This window comes from Cynocephalus volans, chromosome 10 (assembly GCF_027409185.1).
Source record: "Cynocephalus volans isolate mCynVol1 chromosome 10, mCynVol1.pri, whole genome shotgun sequence".
In the NCBI taxonomy this organism is placed as follows: Eukaryota; Metazoa; Chordata; class Mammalia; order Dermoptera; family Cynocephalidae; genus Cynocephalus; species Cynocephalus volans.
The window spans coordinates 20,959,384-20,977,744 of record NC_084469.1 but is presented as its reverse complement, the minus strand read 5'-3'; the positions used below and the strand labels follow the sequence as shown (position 1 = coordinate 20,977,744).

Below are 18,361 nucleotides of genomic sequence, written 5' to 3'. Positions count from 1 at the left end.
CTTCAAAGATTAAAATTTATTATATAAAATGTAATTAATAAAAGGGTAATTACTCCCACTGATTCTCCATTTAACAGCTCTATCTTTCCTGTTCTGAGACCTGGAAAATAGTAAAAGGCACTTCATGGTGGATTACTACAACCTTAATACTGCGGTCCCGTCTACCAGGACCCACGTATCCAATATCTAATATTATTAAAACTACTAAGTCTATTCAATCAATAACTGGTAAGTATTTTGTTCTTATAGATTTGGCTATTATATTCTGTCCAGTGCCTATTTCAACAATCTCTTAACTGCAACTTGCCTCCACCTTCGAAGGGACGCAATATGCCTTTTCCAGGCTACACGTGGAAATACACAATACTCCTTTTCCAGGCTACACGTGGAAATACACAATACTCCTTTTCCAGGCTACACGTAGCTCCAAAATCTTGCCATCACACGCAAACTTTACAGACAAGATTTTAAGTGCATACATATTGCTCCAGGAGCACAGGTATGATATTACATTAATACCATCCTCCTCCAAGGAGATTCATTTGACACACTCATTACAGACATACAAGTCCAACATCTTTTAGTCCTTTTGGGTTCTGATGGCATCATATTCTTCATTACAAATTTGACTTAATCTCATTGATTTACTTACAAATCAGCCCACTTTGGAAGGCAGCTATGCTCACCACTATACCACCACCACTGCCCAAATCGGCCCACTTCAATCCACCTCCAACAAAAAACGCAGCCCAAGTTGGCCCACTTCAGCCCCCCTCCAACAAAAAATGGAGCCCAAATCAGCCCACTGTGAAAGGGGCTCTCACCAACAAAAAGGCTCTAAAATAGGTCCAAATTAAAATCAATAAGCATGCCCATTAGTGCCTGCCCTATTCCTTTACTGAATAGGCTTTAACAACCTCTTCTAATGCCTCCTGGGGGCATAATAGTCTTCTAAAAAACATTCCAGTCTTACAAATGGACCTCTAAATGTGACTATATCTTGCCCCAGGACTTAACCTATCTTCCTAAATTTTTGATCTCACCCCCGCTTCCATAAGGGCTAGAGGCCAGAGCAAGGCCCTCTACCCTCCTGCGACCAATTAACATCGAGCAGTCAGGCAGCCGGTCATCCAATATTGAACACATTTGAACCTTAACTTCTACCACAAAACAAACAAATCAATAAATAAAAACAAACACCTGTCAAATTCACCTGCATACCATTCTGTTTTCTGTTGATTTTGTTGCTACTGGTCTGGGTGCTTTCACTGATTTACAATCTGGAGGCCCAAGTACTCCATGTAAGTCATTGTTTCAATCAAACATGGCAAATGCTGAGACCCACATCAACCTGAGTCTGTATCTACTTTTAAAAAACATACCCAAGTTATCAGCACCATGCACTAACCAACTGAGCTAACTGGCCATCTGCCAAAACAAAAACAAACAAACAAAAAAACCCCATAAGTCCCACATCCTAGAAGACATGGTCCTGGCTGGGAGCTCACTGCTGGAGATGACAATGCCTCAGACAATCCTTGTCTAGCCCAAGACCCTACCATTAGAGATGAATTCACCCCCGCACCAGAAACAGCTTTGTCCTGGACACTAAAACCTACACCCTGGAGACATCCATGGATTGTCTCTTCTTAGGCATAAATTGGACACAGAACATTTTCTCTTTTCTTCCATTGATATCAGGATTCTATTATGCTGCTGAGTTTTCTGTCTGCTTAGCCCATGATACCGGTATACTCCTTGCTCTATGCCAAAACGTAGTCCCCTACTCTCCCATGCCCAAAGGGAAATCTGATAGAGGTTACTACTATCTATGCCATTTTAAAAATTGTAATCGATAATCAATGATAATCTTTTCTAGGTTACAAAGGTCTTTTGGGTGCATCCTGGGAGATTTTCATTGTTAAGAATAAAATTATTGTGATTTTTGCCAACTCAGAAATGGAAGAAATGTATCCACGAACTATGTTCAGAGTAAATAAACTGTGTATAGACTAATTAACAAATTAATTTTCCTAATACCTCTTAAGCAATATCTATGAAGATTATTTAGTAAGAAGTGACAATAGGCTAAGCCTAATTTTCCAACATCATATCAAATGGCTTAACTTGCAAAGTTTTCAAAGGCGTATTTTCACAGAAGTAGAGAACATCCTGATTATGTCATGAAAAATGTCTCTGTAGCCCAATCCATTTTCCATGATTCAATGCACTTTGGACAAGATCTAATTATCCTTAAGTCATTCTTCTGAAAGCAATCCATACTGATCATCGGAGAGACGTTGAAAATGTCAGAGGCAAACTGCTAACTAAAAGATCTGAGTCTCCTTGAGACTACAAAAAGGGCCTTCAGCAAATTTTCCATTGTTTGAGTGGTTATAGAATAGTAGGGGTCAGGGTAAAATATTTCCAAGCTTGAATCATAAGGGCAGCTTGCCTTGCCTTCAGGACTCAAGCAGAAGATCTTCATCATGACACACACTTTCTCAGTGTAACCAGCAATTTTTGCCAGCTTCTGCTAAAGTTAGGGCAGTTTGTCTAGAATAGATTTCTGACTCCTCATTCAGTACTCCAGGTAAGGTGCATAGGACTGGCGGACTGTCCAAGGAAATCAGAAGAGCATCACAGATGACATTCTGGTTCTCTTGCAAGCCCAAATCCAAAGACCAGCTCTTAGAGAAGATCAGTTTACCTTGTCTGACAGGGCCCATTTCTTTGTATATTAATTGTCCAAGTTCTTCATGTTGTAAGAACCGTTCCGCATAGAGGATTTCTGAAGCATGTATCATCCTTTCTGGTAGAACTAGAGATGGAAATAATGATAATAAATTGTAAAACACTGGGAACTTCCAATTTAAGCCATAACAAAGTAGCTTGTATAGGACCAACCCTCCCACTAAAAACAACTAAAAAAGCTGTACAAAATATATGAAATAATAATTTAAAGAATTGGAGAGCAATCAATACAAGCAGGACTTAAAGGGCTACAATCTTTGATAGACAGGAAGTACAAGGGTAGCTCCACATTCACCTCGGCTTTTTCCCTGAGGACATTTTTCATATCACAGCATGGGCAAATAGAGCCCAAGCAGAAATCAGCAGTTTTACTGGGCTGAAGCAAAAAAGGTCACAATTCAAGGCTGTCAGAGGAGCTAGAGTTTGAAAAAGAAAATCCCAGAGAGGATGAAAGTGCGGAGAAGAAACCAAAACCTGCGTACAAATCTCCCTCAACTCACTGGCTGATAAAAGATGAGATTCTGGAAACACAGAAGAAAATATCAACTGGGTAGATGCGGACTGGAACTAAAGTCACAACAAAGCAAAGGGGCCTTGGTAAATACCCCAGACTTTAAGTTGTGACTCCAGAAGAGCCATGACCTAATAGTAAGGGCAAAATTAAAAGAGACCATACCTAAATAGGCATAAAACAAAACGTCAAAAGAATAAAGGTAATCATTCGTGCTCTTTCTGTCTTCCAGAAGAAAATGTAACCCTTTTTGGAGGAATGTAAGATTTCCAAAGTCTCTATCATTTGTAATCCATGATATAATAAAAAAAGTAAGAGACATGACAAATTACTAAAAAACAAGAGAGAAAACAGATAAGAGAAAAAGACTGACATGCTTCAGATACTGGAATTATCAAAGAGGGACTTTAAAATAACTATAATTAATACCTTCAAGAAAACAAAGTTAATAAAATAGGTGAAAAGATGAAAGTGTCCTGATTCTCTTAGAGACTTAGAAAGTTGGAATCAATGGATAAAAATTATGTGGACATCTACAACTTAAAAATACAATGTCTGATATTACGAACTCATTTGATAATGTTTAACAACAGACAGAACATAGAAGGCAACAAGATTAATCAATAGGAAGAAAGGATGGTAGAAAAAAAGTCCAAATTAAAACTCAGAAAGAAAAAGAATGAAAAAACACAGGGTGAGAGACATGTCAGAGATGGTCAAAAGGTCAACATATTTGCACTAGGAATCCCACAAGAAGAGAAAAACAAGACATAAGCAATATTTGAAGAGATAAACATAATTAGTTTTGCAAAGCTGATTAAAGACATCAACTCCCAAATAAAAGAAGTTCAGCAAGAATTCTACCAAATGTTTAAAGAACTAATACCAATCCTTCTCAAACTGTTCTAGGAAATTGAAGGGGAGTGAATACTTCCAAATTTATTTTGTGAGATCAGCATTACCCAGACAACAAAATACAAGAAAAGAAAATTACACTGAAAATATTACTGATGGACACAGATGCAAAACTTTTCAACCAAATACTAGCAAACCAAATTCAACAGCACATTAAAAGGATCATTCCCCATGATCAAGAGGAATTTATCTCTGGTATGCAAGGATGGTTCAACATAGGCAAATCAATAAATGTATACTCCCCATTAATAGAATGAAGGGCAAAAACCATGTGCTTATATTAACAGGTGCAGAAAAACCATCCAACGAAATTCAACATTCTTTCATGATAAAAACTCTCAACAAATTAGGTATAGAAGGAATGAACTTCGACACAACAAAGCCCACAACTAACATCATACTCAGTGGTGCAAATCTGAAATATTTCCCTCTAAGATCAGAACCAAGGATACCCACTCATATCACTTCTATTCAACATAGTACTGGAAATCCTAGCCACAGCAATTAGGGAAGAAAAAGAAATAAAAGGCATCCAAATCAGAAAAGAAGTTAAACTGTCACTGAAGAGAACATGAACTTATATATAGAAAACCCTGAAGACTCCACCAAAACACTGTTGGAACTGACAAATTCCATAAAGTTTCAGGATAAAAAATCGGCATAAAAAAAGAATCAGTAGCATTTTTATACACCAACACCTAATTAACAAAAAAAAAAAAAAAAAGAAAGAAAGAAAGAAAGAAAGAAAAAGAAATCAGGAAAACAATCCCATTTACAATAGCTACAAAGAAAATTACTTAGGAATAAATTTCCCCAAGGAGATGAAAGATCTGTATACTGAAAATTATAAAACACTGATGAAAGAAATTGAAGAAGACACAAATAAATGGAAGGACACATTGTGTTCATGGATTGGGAGAATTCATATCATTAAATACCCATTCTACTCAAAATGTTATACAGATTCAATGCAAACCCTATCAAAATTCCAGTGACATTTTTCACAGAAATAGAAAAAAAAAATCCTAAAATTCATATGAAAAAACAAAAGACCCCAAGTAGCCAAAGCAATCTTGAGCAACAAGAAGAAAGCTCACCCTGGGGAAACCAGCTGCCATTCCATGAAGATGCTCAGACAACTCTTAGAGAGACTCACATGGTAAGAAACTACAGTATTTGGCCGACAGCCAAAGAGGAACTGATGCCAAACAACAACGATGTGAGTTCGCATGGAAGTAGATTCTCCCCCAGTCAAGCCTTCAAATGAGACTGCAACCTCTGCCCGTGGATAACATAGTGACCTTGAGGCAGAATCACCCAACTAAGCCACTTCTAGATTACTAAACTATTAAAACAATGAGATAATAAATGTTTCTTGCTAATTTAAGCTGCTAAGTTTTGGGATAATTTATTACTTGGCAATAGATAATACATCTATTATCTGTTTAAAATGGGTTGATATTTAAAATTTCAACCTTCCGGCAAGACTGTCTAAGACTTTTAAATAGCAGAAAGTTCAATAGAAAATCCCCAGTGTTTGAAAATTAAGCAACGTATTTCCAAACAACCCATTTATTAAAATAAAAAGCACAATGGAAATAAAAAGACATGCTGAACTAGATGAAAATGAAAATATAACATATTAAAACCTTTTGGTTGTGGTTAAAACAAACTTTGGAGGGAAATCTAGGGTTCTAAAATGCATTTCTGGAAAAGAAAAGATGACTTAAAATCAATTATCCAGATTTCCAGCTTTAAAGCCAGACAAGAACAGCAAACTACACACATAGAAAGTAAAAAAAAGAAAAGAAAAGAAAGATAAGAGCAGAAATCTTTTCTTTCTCTCAGGAACGCTTGTCTCTTTTACTTACTTGCTCCTTCATCCTTCTTTACCCCTTTCCATTTACTTTCCTTAAAACCTCTTTCCTCTTCCTCTCACATTTGCGAGCCAAAATGTAGCCCTAAATTGTAATTGAATTACTCTTTCTTTATGGTATTATTTAGGGCTACATTGTGGCTGTTTATCTTCTAAGTGGGTAGAAGAAAACAAGAGGCAGTCAACTATTAATTGTATCCACAAGAGATTAGTAAATTAGGTGTTGAAATTTGAAGACTCTTGATCATTGTCCCAAATCCCCCCCAAAAACCCTTTCTGTCACCCCAGCCAAATGTATCTTTATTGCTAATCCCCATTCCTCAACCTGGCTCAGCATCCATCATGAACTGGACCCATTCTTCCGTGGTCAACTGCATTACACAGTTATCTTTCACATGCCAGGAATTGGGCTCTTTAGCAAACACTGCACAGCAGAATCGCTCCACTCTGAGTGCACAGACATATCCATGAAGACTTCCTTCTTTATATACGTCAAGGAATTTGCATGAGTAATTTATCTCGCTTTTCTCCTCACAGAAGTGATGGACAGGCAGCTTACTAATGGACTTTTCTATTTCTTTTTCTAACTCACTGAGATCACTCTTCTCTGCTTTAAAGCCCATTATTTCTTGTTCTTTTTCATTTAAACCAATGAACAAATATCCCCCATCAGTATTTGCAAATGCCGAAACATACTGAGGGAGAATCTCTTTAATGCGTTGTAACAACTTTCCTGTTGAGAAGTATTTAATTTCAATATGTGTGGATTCGGTAAAGTCAAACTTTTCTTTGTATATAAGTTTTGTCCTGTTAAAAAAGTCAGCAGCCAAAACTTCCACATTATTTTCTTCTTGTGCATCAATATGAGCCCTCTTTGCAGGCAATTTTGGTCTTAAACGAGATCTCCCTCTAGTTTCTTCTATGACTTTGAGAAACTCCAGTGAAGCAGCTGCATTCATGACATTTGCAGAAGTTATATCTCTTTTGTACAAATTGGAGCTCAAGGTGGCAATTCAAAGACCAGAGGTTTCCAAGCTCCATGATTTCACAAAAATCAGAAAGTAGTGATCTTTCTGCATGAAGTCTAGGTATTTGGGGACAAATGACACAATATTACAAAAAGAATTTTCCAAATCTTGTCCTGTTACATCTTTTTGGTAACGATAGTTTTTATTCTCAATTTCAGCCTTGATCACTCCCCCTCCAGAATTCAGTGCAGCACACACAGCTTGTATGACTTCTTCATTTTGCTTTTTTCTCAGTTGACTATTTGCCATTTTTTTTCTATCCTTCTCCCCAAGAATGACTCTTCCCACATCCAGAACGAGCTCAGCATAGTTAGTTTCCAAATCAATAATGATGTTCATTTTCTCAGCAGCCATTCAATTTCCCAACAGGAATCTTGTTCTGTAAAATAAAGACAGCCATTAGACTAGAACCTAAGTAGGAGAGACAGAAAATTCTCTAATGTGAGGCAAACACAGCAAAATCCTTTACTGTATGTATTCCCCTGGGCTGGTAAGTATACAGGTACAAAGTAACTTTTTTTGGACAGATTTTGAGCTAACACTATAATAATTTATACTCCTACTGAATTTTCAAATTTGTTGCCATAGTTATTTTTAATAAAACATAATTGATTGTACATATCTGAGGGGTACAGCATCAAATATCAGCAATACATGATGCTCAAATCAGGGTAATTATTATATTCAAACTTACATATTGTAATAATTTTTTGTGGCCCTTTACCAATTTCTCACTGATCCCCCATAGTTTTATATGATCACTAATTCTTTTAATCTCATCTTTATCTGTGCTTATATCTCCTTTTTAATCCCTAATATTGTATAACTTATTTTTTCTCCCCTTTCGATAAATAAACCTGTGGGGAGTCTATGTTTTTGGTCTTCTCAGTGTAAACCAGGTTTTCGTTTTACATATTATTCCTACTTTTCTTTTTATTTTAATAATTTCATCTTTTACCTTCATTAATTATCCCCTTTTATGGGGACTCCTTTGGGAAAATTGCTAGTTGGGGTCTAAGGACTTCCAGCAGTATGCCATGTTAATTCTTTTTCCTTCTTACAAGAATTAATTAGATACAAAAATTTTGGCCCTTGATCTTAAACAAGAAAGGCCAAGTCACCATGCCCATTTTCTACTAAATATCCACATATTTTTTCAATGAGGTAAAATTCTTATAAACAAGACATCTGTGCTATGGTCTGAATGTTTGTGTCCCCCCCAAATTCATATACTGAAATCCTAACCCCTGAGGTGATGGGGACTTTGGAAGGTGATTAGGTCATGGAAGTGGAGCCCTCATGAATGGTATTAGTGCTCTTATAAAAGCGACCCCAGAAAGCTAGCTTACTGTGCCATGGGGGGACACAGCCAGAAATCAGCAGTATGCAATGGGAAGATAGCCCTCACCAGAACCCAACCATGCTGGCACATTGATCTTGGACTTCCCAGCCTCCAGAACTGTGAGAAATAAATTTCTATTATTTATATGCCACACAGTCCATGGTATTTTGTTATAGCAGCCCGAACAGACTAAGACATTCTGCTTTAGTCTTTGTATCCCTAATCCATTAGCTTGGTGCATTTAAGGTCAATTGAGATCACTGCTTTGCTATAGATGGAAACCTAAAGGGATTGTAAGTTTGTCAGGTAGCCTAGAGACATATCAGAGTAAAGTCCATCATAGGCAGTAATCACTACACTAGGAAAGGTTCCAAAGGGTCAGAATATTCCTACCCACAGCTGGACCAGTATCACTGGGAGGCTCAGCTATAGGCTGAGAATATCACCTCTGTCTCAATAAATTCCTGATCACATGTAAACAATGATAACATTGGGGCCCTACACCGTTTTGACGATTGAGATTAAATTAAGAAAATTCAGGGCTGGCCGGTTAGCTCAGCTGGTTAGAACATGGTGCAGATAGCACCAAGGTCCAAGGTTCAATCCCTGTACTGGCCAGCTGCCAAAAAAAATGTCTTCCAGGTACATAATTTTTAAAAGTCTAATTGTATGTCACTAATAAAAAACGTATTTAAAAAAAAAAAGAAAATTCACATTCAACCATGCATTTCCTCGGGAGTAGGGAGTGAGTGCAGAATGGACACATATTCCGTATAACACTTAGCAATTTACAGGGACCAGTCTAGGTGTTCAATAAATGCCACCACTTCACATGCACCAGAGTAGTCACCACTCTCCATGTGATTTTGGGACCCTATGCCTTTCCACAGATACTGAGACCCTAATGCTTTCCTTAGCCTTTGTCACCTTATAAACTCCTTATCATCCACTACCATATTCATCCTTCCCTCCTCTATACTCCCACAGAACTTTGTATCCATACTTGGCACTAATTTCACCATGGATCTATGGAAATCTTTAAAAGCAGAGCACTGAAGTAAGTGTCCACAGCAGTCGTTCTCAAACTGCAGGAAATCAGGTGAGAGCTCTTAATCACTTAAGACTCCAGAAGAAAAGGCTTTGAGGCCTGGTTCCTGCCTTGCACACTGAACCTCAGGGGGTTTAGAGCACTCTCCATGCTCTAGACTGCCTTCCTTGAGATTTTCTAAGCCCTTTCCCGTGCCAGGGACCAGCATGGACCAGCCAGGACCAGCATTGTCATTGTGGCAGGGTGCCCAAGCCTGGACAAAACTACCAAGGTCTCCATTTTTTCCCTTTGGGGTACTCAGTGGCCCTCTACCCAAAGAACCATGGTACTCATGCCTATGGAGTTGTCCTGGGGCTCTATAGCTGGGTCCTGGGTTCCAGAAGAATGGCCTAGCAAGTGGATCACTCGAACTGGTTGGAGTAGTATTTCTTTTGCAAGATCAAGTGAGATTGGATTGCCAGGATGGTGCCAATATGCTGATTTTGGTTGACTCAAATTGTTCATATTTACACGGGTCTCCCTGCCACACACACACACAGTATTGGATAGAATTCACCAGTGAAACCATCTTGTCCAGGGCACTTTTTGTTGGAAGGTTTTTGATTACTGATTCAATCTCTTTACTAGTTATAAGTTGTGTATTCAGATTTTCTGTTTCTTCCTGATTCAGTCTTGGAAGGTGGTATGTTTCTAGGAATTTGTCTATTTCACATAGGTTATCCAATTTGTTGGCATACACTTTTTCATAGTACTCTCTTATAATCCTTTCTATTTATGTCAAATCAGTAGTAGTGTCCATTCTTTCATTTCTGATTTTAGTTATTTGAGTTTTCTCTTTTCTTCTTCATCAATCTAGCTAAAGGTTTGTCGATCTTGTTGATCTTTTCAAAAAACCAATTCTTAGTTTCATTGATTTTTTTTCCCTATTGTTTTTCTAGTTCCTGTTTCACTTATTTCTACTCTAATCTCTATTGTTTCCTTCCTTCTGCTAACTTTGGGTTTAGCTCTACTTTTTCTAGTTCTTTGAGATGTAAAGTTAAGTTGTTGATTTGAGATCTTTCTCCTTTTTTATTGTAGACATTTACCTCTATTAACCTCCCTTTTAGTACTGCTTTTGCTGCATCTCTAAGTTTTGGTTGTTGTGTTTCCATTTTCATTTGTCTCCAGATATTTTCTAATTTCTCTTGTGATTTTTATTTGACGCATTGGTGTTCAGGAGTGTGTTGTTTAATTTCCACATGTTTGTGATTCTTCCAGTTTTTCTTCTGCTATTGATTTCTCATTTCACTGTGGCCAGAAAACATACTTTGTATAATTTCAATCTTTTAAAATTTGTTATCATTCATTTTGTGGCCTTACATGTGGCCTATCCTGAAGAACATTCCATGTGCACTTGAGTTGAGTGAGGTGTTACATATATGTATGTCAGGTCCAATCGATCTATAGTGCAGTTCAAGTCCTCTATTTCCTTATTGATCTTCTGTCTGGTTTTCCTATCCATTATTGAAAGTGGAGTATTGACGATTCCAACTATTATTATAGAGCTGTGTATTGTCCCCTATAATTCTGTGAATGTCTGTTGCATATATTTAAGAGCTCTGAGGTTTGGTGCATGCATGTTTATAATTGTTACATTTTCTTGATGAATTATTTACTGCTGTTCTTTGTCTTTTGTAACTAATGTGCATTATATATTGTCCTTATTTGTCACTTGTTACTGTTTTTGACTTAAAGTCTATTTTATCTGATATTAGTATAGCCATCTCTGCCTGTTCTCTTTTGGTTACTATTTGCATGGAATATCTTTTGCCATCTTGCACTTTCAAATTACTTGTGTCCTTAGATATAAAGTGAGTCTCTTATAGACAGCATATAGTTGGATCCTGTTTTGTTTTTTAAATCTAGTCTTCTAATCTATGTCTTTCGATTGGGCAGTTTAATTCATTTACTTTTAAAGTAATTATTAATATGAAAGGACTTACTACTGTCATTTTGTTATTTTCCATATGTCTTATAGCTTTTTGTTTTTCATTTCCTGCCTTATGGCATTCCTTTGTGTTTAATTGATTTTTTGTATTGACATGTCTTGTCATTTCTTTTTGTGTATATTCTAGACAATTTCTTTGTGGTTACCATAGGGATTACATATAAAATCCTAAAGTTATGACAATCTATCTTAAATTGATACCAAATTAACTTCAATTGCATAGAAAAACTCTACTTTTTTACAGCTCTATCCCCCTTCTACTTTATGTTATTGATGTCACAGATTACATCTTTATATACTATGCAATTGTTTTTTTTGGGGGGGGTGGTAATTGCTAACATAGATTTATAATTATTTTTATGCATTTGTCGTTTAAATCCTGTAGAAAATAAAAAGTATAGCTACAAACCAAAATTACAATAAAACAGTTTTTCTATATTTGCTCATGTATTTACCTTTACCAAAGACCTTTTTTACATTTTCAATATGGTTTGAGTTACTGCCTAGAGTCCTTTCATTTCAACTTGAAAAACTCACTTTACCATTTTTTGCAGGAAAGGTCTAGTGGTAATAAACTCCTTCAGCTTTTGTTTATCTGGCAATGTCTTAATTTAGCTCTCATTTTTAAAAGAATTTTGCCAGATATAGAGTTCTCAGTCGACAGGATTTTTTTGTTGTTGTTGTTGTTTGTTTTTTTCTTTCAGCACTTTAATATATCAGCTCACTGCCTTCTGGCCTTCAAGGTTTCTGCTGAGAATTTGGCTGTTAATCTTATTGAAGACCTCTTTTACATGATGAGTGACTTCTCTCTTGCTGCTTTCAAGATTCTCTTTGTCTTTGTCTTTTGACAGTTTGATTATGATGTGTCATGATGTGGGTCTCTTTGGGTTTATCCTACTTGGAACTCACTGAACTTCTTGGTTTTGTAGATTCACATTTTTCATCAAATTTGGGGAGTTTTCAGTCATTATTTCTTCAAATATTCTCTCTGCTCCTTTCTTGCTTTTCTCCTTCTGGGGACAATAGAATGCATATATTGGTATGCTTGTTAAGTTCTGTATGCTTTTCTTCATTTTTTTTTTCTGCTTCTCAGGCTTGATAATTTCAATTGTCTTGTCTTCAAATTCACTGATTTTTTTTTCTTCTGCCTTCTTAATTCTGCTGTTGAACCCCTCTAATGAATTTTTCAATTCAGTTACTGTATTTTTCAGCTCCACAGTTTCTATTTGGTTCCTTTTATAATTTCTATTTTTTGTTGATATTCCCATTTTGCTCATATTTTGTTTTCCTGATTTCCTTTAGTTCCTTGCCCATGTTTTCCTTTAGCTCTTAGAACATATTTAAGACACTCGTGTGTGTCGGTGGGGGGGGGAGGGTTTTGTTTTTAAAATGGAAAATAAAATTGTTTATATTTATCCTGTACATGTTTTGAAATATGTGTACATTGTGGAATGGCTAAATTGAGCTAATGAACATATGCATTACTTCACATACTTATATTTTATGTGGTGAGAACACTTAAAACTTACTTATGTGGTGAGAACACTTACTCTTTTAGCAACTTTCAAGAATATAATAAATTATTATCTATAGTCACCATGTTGTACAAGAGATTTTGGACTTATTCTTTTTCTTTAACTAAAATTTTGTTTCCTTGGATCAACATCTCCCCAACCCTACCCCTGCAACCCCTGGTAACTATCATTCTACTCTCTACTTCTATGAGTCAAACATTTTTATATTTTACATATAAGTGAGATTATGTAGTATTTGTCCTTCTGTGCCTGGCTTATTTCACTTAACATAATGTCCTCCAGGTTCATCCATGTTGTCGCAAATGACAGAATTTCCTTCTTTTTAACACCTCAGTAGTATTCCATTCTGTATATATACCACACTTTCTTTTTTTTTTAATAAATACATTCTAAAATGTTGTTGGGGGAGGAGAGGGGAAGGGGGGTGGGGCTGGCCCAAGGCTGGTTTCATTGCTGGCCTGGTTGTGGTTGGTGGGGGACAGGGCTAAGGCCCTTGGCCCTCTGTCTCAAGACCCCAGGGGCTTCTGGTTCCATCACTGGCCTGGCTGTGGTTGGCAGTAAGTAGGGCCAAGGCCTATGGCCTGCCATCTCAGGTCCCCTTGGGGTGGCTTCCACTCCAGCTCTGGCTCTGTCACACTGGCCTGGCTGTGGTTGGTGGTGGGCCTATAGCACACTTTCTTTATCCATTCATTTGTTGGTAGACACTCAGGTTGATTCCATATCTTGACTACTGTGAGTAATAACATGGGAGTGCAGATATCTCTTTGACATACTGATTTCATATATTTTGAATATATAAGTGGGAGTGCTGGCTCATATAGTAGTTCTATTTTTAATTTTTTGAGGAACCTCCATAGTGTCTTCCATAATGGCTGTACTTTACAATAACTTACAGTCCCACTATCCTTGCCATCATGTTACCTCTCTTTTTGATAATAGATGTTCTAATAGATGTAAGGTTATATCTCATCGTGGTTTTAATTTTCATTTCCCTGATGATTAGTGATGTTGGGCATTTTTTTCACATACCTGTTGGCCATCTGTAGGTCCTCTTTTGAGATATGTTTGTTCAGACCCTTTGCCCATTTTTTAATCAAGTTATTTGTTTTCTTGCTATTGAGTTGTTTGAGTTCCTTGTATGTTTTGGATTAATCCCTTAACAGATGTATGGTTTACAAATATTTTCTCCTATTCCATGGGTTGTCTCTTCACCCCATTGATTATTTCCTTTGCTGTGCAGAAGATGTTTAGTTTGATATAATCCTATTTGTCTATTTTTGCTTTCCTTGCCTGTGATTTTGAGGCACATACAAAAAAATCATCACCAAGACTGATGTTATGGAGCTTTTCCACTATGTTTTCAGTATGTTTACAGTTTCAGGTCTTACATTTAAGTCTTTAATCGATTTTGAGCTGATTTTTGTATTTGGTGTGAGATAAGGGTCTAATTTCATTCTTCTGCATGTAGATATCAAGTCAGTTGTTTTGAAGCCTTTGTCTAATATGTCTGTCTGGCCTTCCTCAGAGACAGATTCTGCCAGTTTACTTTCTTCTTTAGTATGGGCCATGTTTTCCTGTTGTTTGTAGGGTTTTGTTGAAAATTTGGCATTTGAAAAACCAGCCACCTTTCCCAGTCTTTGCAGACTAGCTATGTGCCAGAGCAGTCCTTCACTGATTAGCTGGGTGTGCTCTGATCCTAGGGATCAACCCAGGGTGAAAGCTTAAGGTCATTTCAGGTCTTTTCTGAATATTCATCCTGCCTGGGCTGTTTGTGACTTTCTCAACTCCTCTATATGCACAGCTGCTTTTGAATGTCTTCATTTCCCCAAGAATCTCACCCCAGCTCTTCTTCTAGACGTTAGATAGATATTGTATCTCTATCTGTAATCTCTTGTTCCAGGCATCTACGGGTCTGTAGTCTCCCTACAACTTTCATGGGCAGTGGTCCCCACTTTTTCCCACCTGAGATCTGAGTTAGGTGATACAGAGATCAGTCTTCTAGGCAGTTCCCAGACATGTTAGAATATTTCAAATAAGGTTTGCACCCTCCGGTTTGAGGGAGGGAACTGGGAAAAATACTGCTGCATCCTCCAGACTAGGCCTTGCCATGCAGGGGAGAGGGTAGGGCAAGGGTGAGTGAAAAACATCATGAAATCTCCTAGTTTTGAATGTGGCTTCTTCTTGATTGGACATCCACTTGGTTGCAATAGACCTTTGACTGTTAGTTCAACCAGTTTTGGGGTATTTTTTGATGTTTCCATGGGTAAACAACAGGCTGGAGCTTCCTAATCCACCATTTTTTTCTGATGTCACTCTTGTCATCATTTCTTAATACTAAATTTGATTTGCTAATAATTTGTTTAAGATTTTGCATCTATGATGTTCCTTTCTCAAATTATTGTTGACAGAGGTTGGTATCAAGGTTATAGTGGCTTCATAAAATGAGCTGGGGATGTAACATGACAAGTTTTTTTCAGTGGGAGAGTTTGTCATGGTCTGCCATACTGCCAGAAACTAAAATAGATAGTTTTGAATCTTGGGTTTCAATGTAATAATGTACCATATTCCATCAGTTTTGTAAAGTAATGATGGACTATTCTTTGAAATTCTTATTAACTGCTGCATAATTTCATATATAGTATTAATGTACCATTATTTAACTACTCCCGTATAGCTGGGAATTGAAGTTAATTTCAGTTGTTCAATATAATTGTACTAGGATCTTGGGTCAGTTACACTGAGGTTTGGGTATACTAATCATATCTTCTAGTTTTCACTGAGCCCAAGAGTCCCCTGGCAAAGTACTTCGATTCTACAGACAGATATGGTTCAGAAATATATAAAGATCTGTTGGAATGAGAGATGGGAAGCCAGAACAGATGGATAGAAAAGAAGCCAGACTGCAGGCAGTAAAAAATGGAATCTTGAAGGGGAAAAAATCATGCACATGAAGAAAGAGTCTAGATTTGAGGAAATTAAGGTTCAGGCTAAAACATGAGGTTATACTGGAGCTTGTACCTTAGGTACACAAATAAGCTAAAATTATTTGAGTATATATAGTGTATATACACACCAAAAGAGGTTTCTAAACATTGAACTACTAGGTCAAGTGATGAAATATTTAGGAATATTGATTTATATTATTAAATGGTTTCCCAAAGAATTGTATCAGATTTTTCTCTAGAAACTTTATCTCAGGGAGGATAACAGGGATCAACCCTGTAACTGTTATGGAAGGAAGTCTGTTAAAAAAACAGCACCATTTCCTCAGGGTTGCTCAAAATCTCAGAGCTGTACCAGGAGGAAACTGCCTCCCTAAGAGATCTTGGGACCTAGCCATTCATTCAAATAGACCCCCTGGGCCTGGATCCCTGAAAGAAAGTATTTGAACATGACCCTGAGATATCCCCAAAAAAGAGAAGCTAAAGAAGTCTGGACTCCTGGTAGATGAACAGCAATGAAGCCAGGTAAGTGCAGTCATTTAAGTCTAAATTTAAAACTTAATGATAGTCTCAATGTGGCATAAGTATACAAAAAGCAGAGGGGATGTATGTTACTGCCATGCTGTATAGTATTTCTCCATAGTATTATAGTACAGTTAGTATCTGTTACACCCAATGTCTTCATATTTCTTACACGAGGCTGCCCCAAATGTGATTTCACCTTCTCTGCTGACCTGACAGTAGACTTTTTTCCATTTCTACCCCAAAAAGGCTTCTGCCCAGCTACACAACCCCAACCCTACCACCTTCTGGTAATGCCCTGCCAATCAGCCCCTGCTCCCCATTTCTTCTTGCAGGCTCTGTAACTGGAGTCCTGACACCTTTGCTCTCAGACCACCTTCCAGCATCCTCTGCATCAGGCCTTGCCATAGGTGAACCCGGACCCCACGCTCGCAACTCCGCGCTTCCCAAGCTCTCAACAGCCTGTGGTTTGGGTAGAAGGGGCTATGGAGACCAGAGCCAAGAGGTCAAGATTCCGGGCAGGGAGAGAAACCAGCCGGCGGTGGGATTGTACTGGCGGCGCCCCACCTAGTCCCGGAGCCAGCAGACTGGACCGCCGGGGAATAAGAGACTGAGGTTGGGAGATCTGGCAATGCAGCGGGACACACTTCCCAGCGCGCGCTGCTCCCCGGAAGCCCGAACCCTGGCAGGTGCGCGCGCTGCAAAGACCCTGGCAAGGGCAAGGCCGCCCCGCCGCGGGACCAGCGCGGTTCGTTCTTATTGGCCAAGGGCGCTCTAGGGAATTCCCGCGCAGTGGATAGGGAATTTGCACCTCGCGCAATTGTCGTTGCTTTAATTCATTAAAATTGAGGAATACCACGCTCCTAGCGGGGTGACTCAACTTTCTCAGCTTTACTCGCGACCCAGTGCAGCACTGTTGTCCTGGGCTTAAGAGCGCAGTTTAGCCAGGGACCGGGCGACAGCAGCCGTTAAGACACAGACGAGGACGAAGGGGTCAGGAGCGGGCCGTCCACGAGAAACGGATTGGAACAGTTACCCCTCGCGGTGTAAGGAGCTTCTGGGGCTATTAGTTTCCTTGTGGTGCTCCAATGGCGTCTCTAGCGGGATACAGCCCTTCTGCCACTTTGCTTTCTTTGGGACCCCTTTTTATGGTAATTATGGTAATATGTGTTGCTCCAGCTCACCACCCCTAAGAATTGTTGCCAGAAACCCAGGGCTTTTGAAATGCACAGAGGGCAAAGTGACTCACTCACCTGGGGAGTTTGCAAGTCTGAACTGCCCTTTCTCTACCCCTCGCTCCACTCCGGACTCAACTGCCTACTGTTGGACGTCCATTCTAGAATCTTACCGCAGGAAAAGAGAAAGAGCACTTACTCACGTTGAATGAGCACGTACATTGAAAGCACATAGCTGTACTTTCCTTCATCTCATTTGATCCTCACGCCAGCTCTAAGGAAACTGAGTTTCACTGAAATTAACACACTTCTTCAGTCATTGACTTAGAAAATGGTAGCGCAGGGATTTTCCCAGAGCACCAGGATGCCTTCCAAAAAGTCAGCAAAAAGATAAATCGGTTGTTCCCATGGAAAAGTGTGTGGGAGTCATGCCATTGCAGATCAACTCAGACTTGAAAATGCATCTCCCGAAAAGCCCCCCAAAAGTGAGCAGACAAAATTCACACAACTTCTAAAGTATGTGTTTATTAATTATTTCAGTAGCTACAAGATAATATTTATAGAACACATATAGTTAGAAAGGAGAACAAAAGTATGAATGTCTGCACACCCCTCACCCAGTTAGAGAATATTAACAATAGAGTTAATATTGAGTGCTGCTCCATATTAATATTGAGTGTTACTCCCCTTGAGTGCTGCTCCCCAATCCTATCCCATTCCTTCTCC

The 18,361-nt window shown here is 38.3% G+C and overlaps 1 protein-coding gene across 1 annotated transcript in view; it reads right to left on the bottom strand.

Moving 5' to 3' along the window:
- Positions 1–2,176: 2,176 nt before the first annotated feature.
- Positions 2,177–18,361, bottom strand: part of SLFN12 (schlafen family member 12) — a 34,563-nt gene continuing 18,378 nt past the window's right edge. The window contains 3 exon segments of the mRNA XM_063109806.1: positions 2,177–2,537; positions 2,539–2,821; positions 6,382–7,463. Coding sequence (XP_062965876.1) covers positions 2,177–2,537; positions 2,539–2,821; positions 6,382–7,463 — 1,726 coding nt within the window.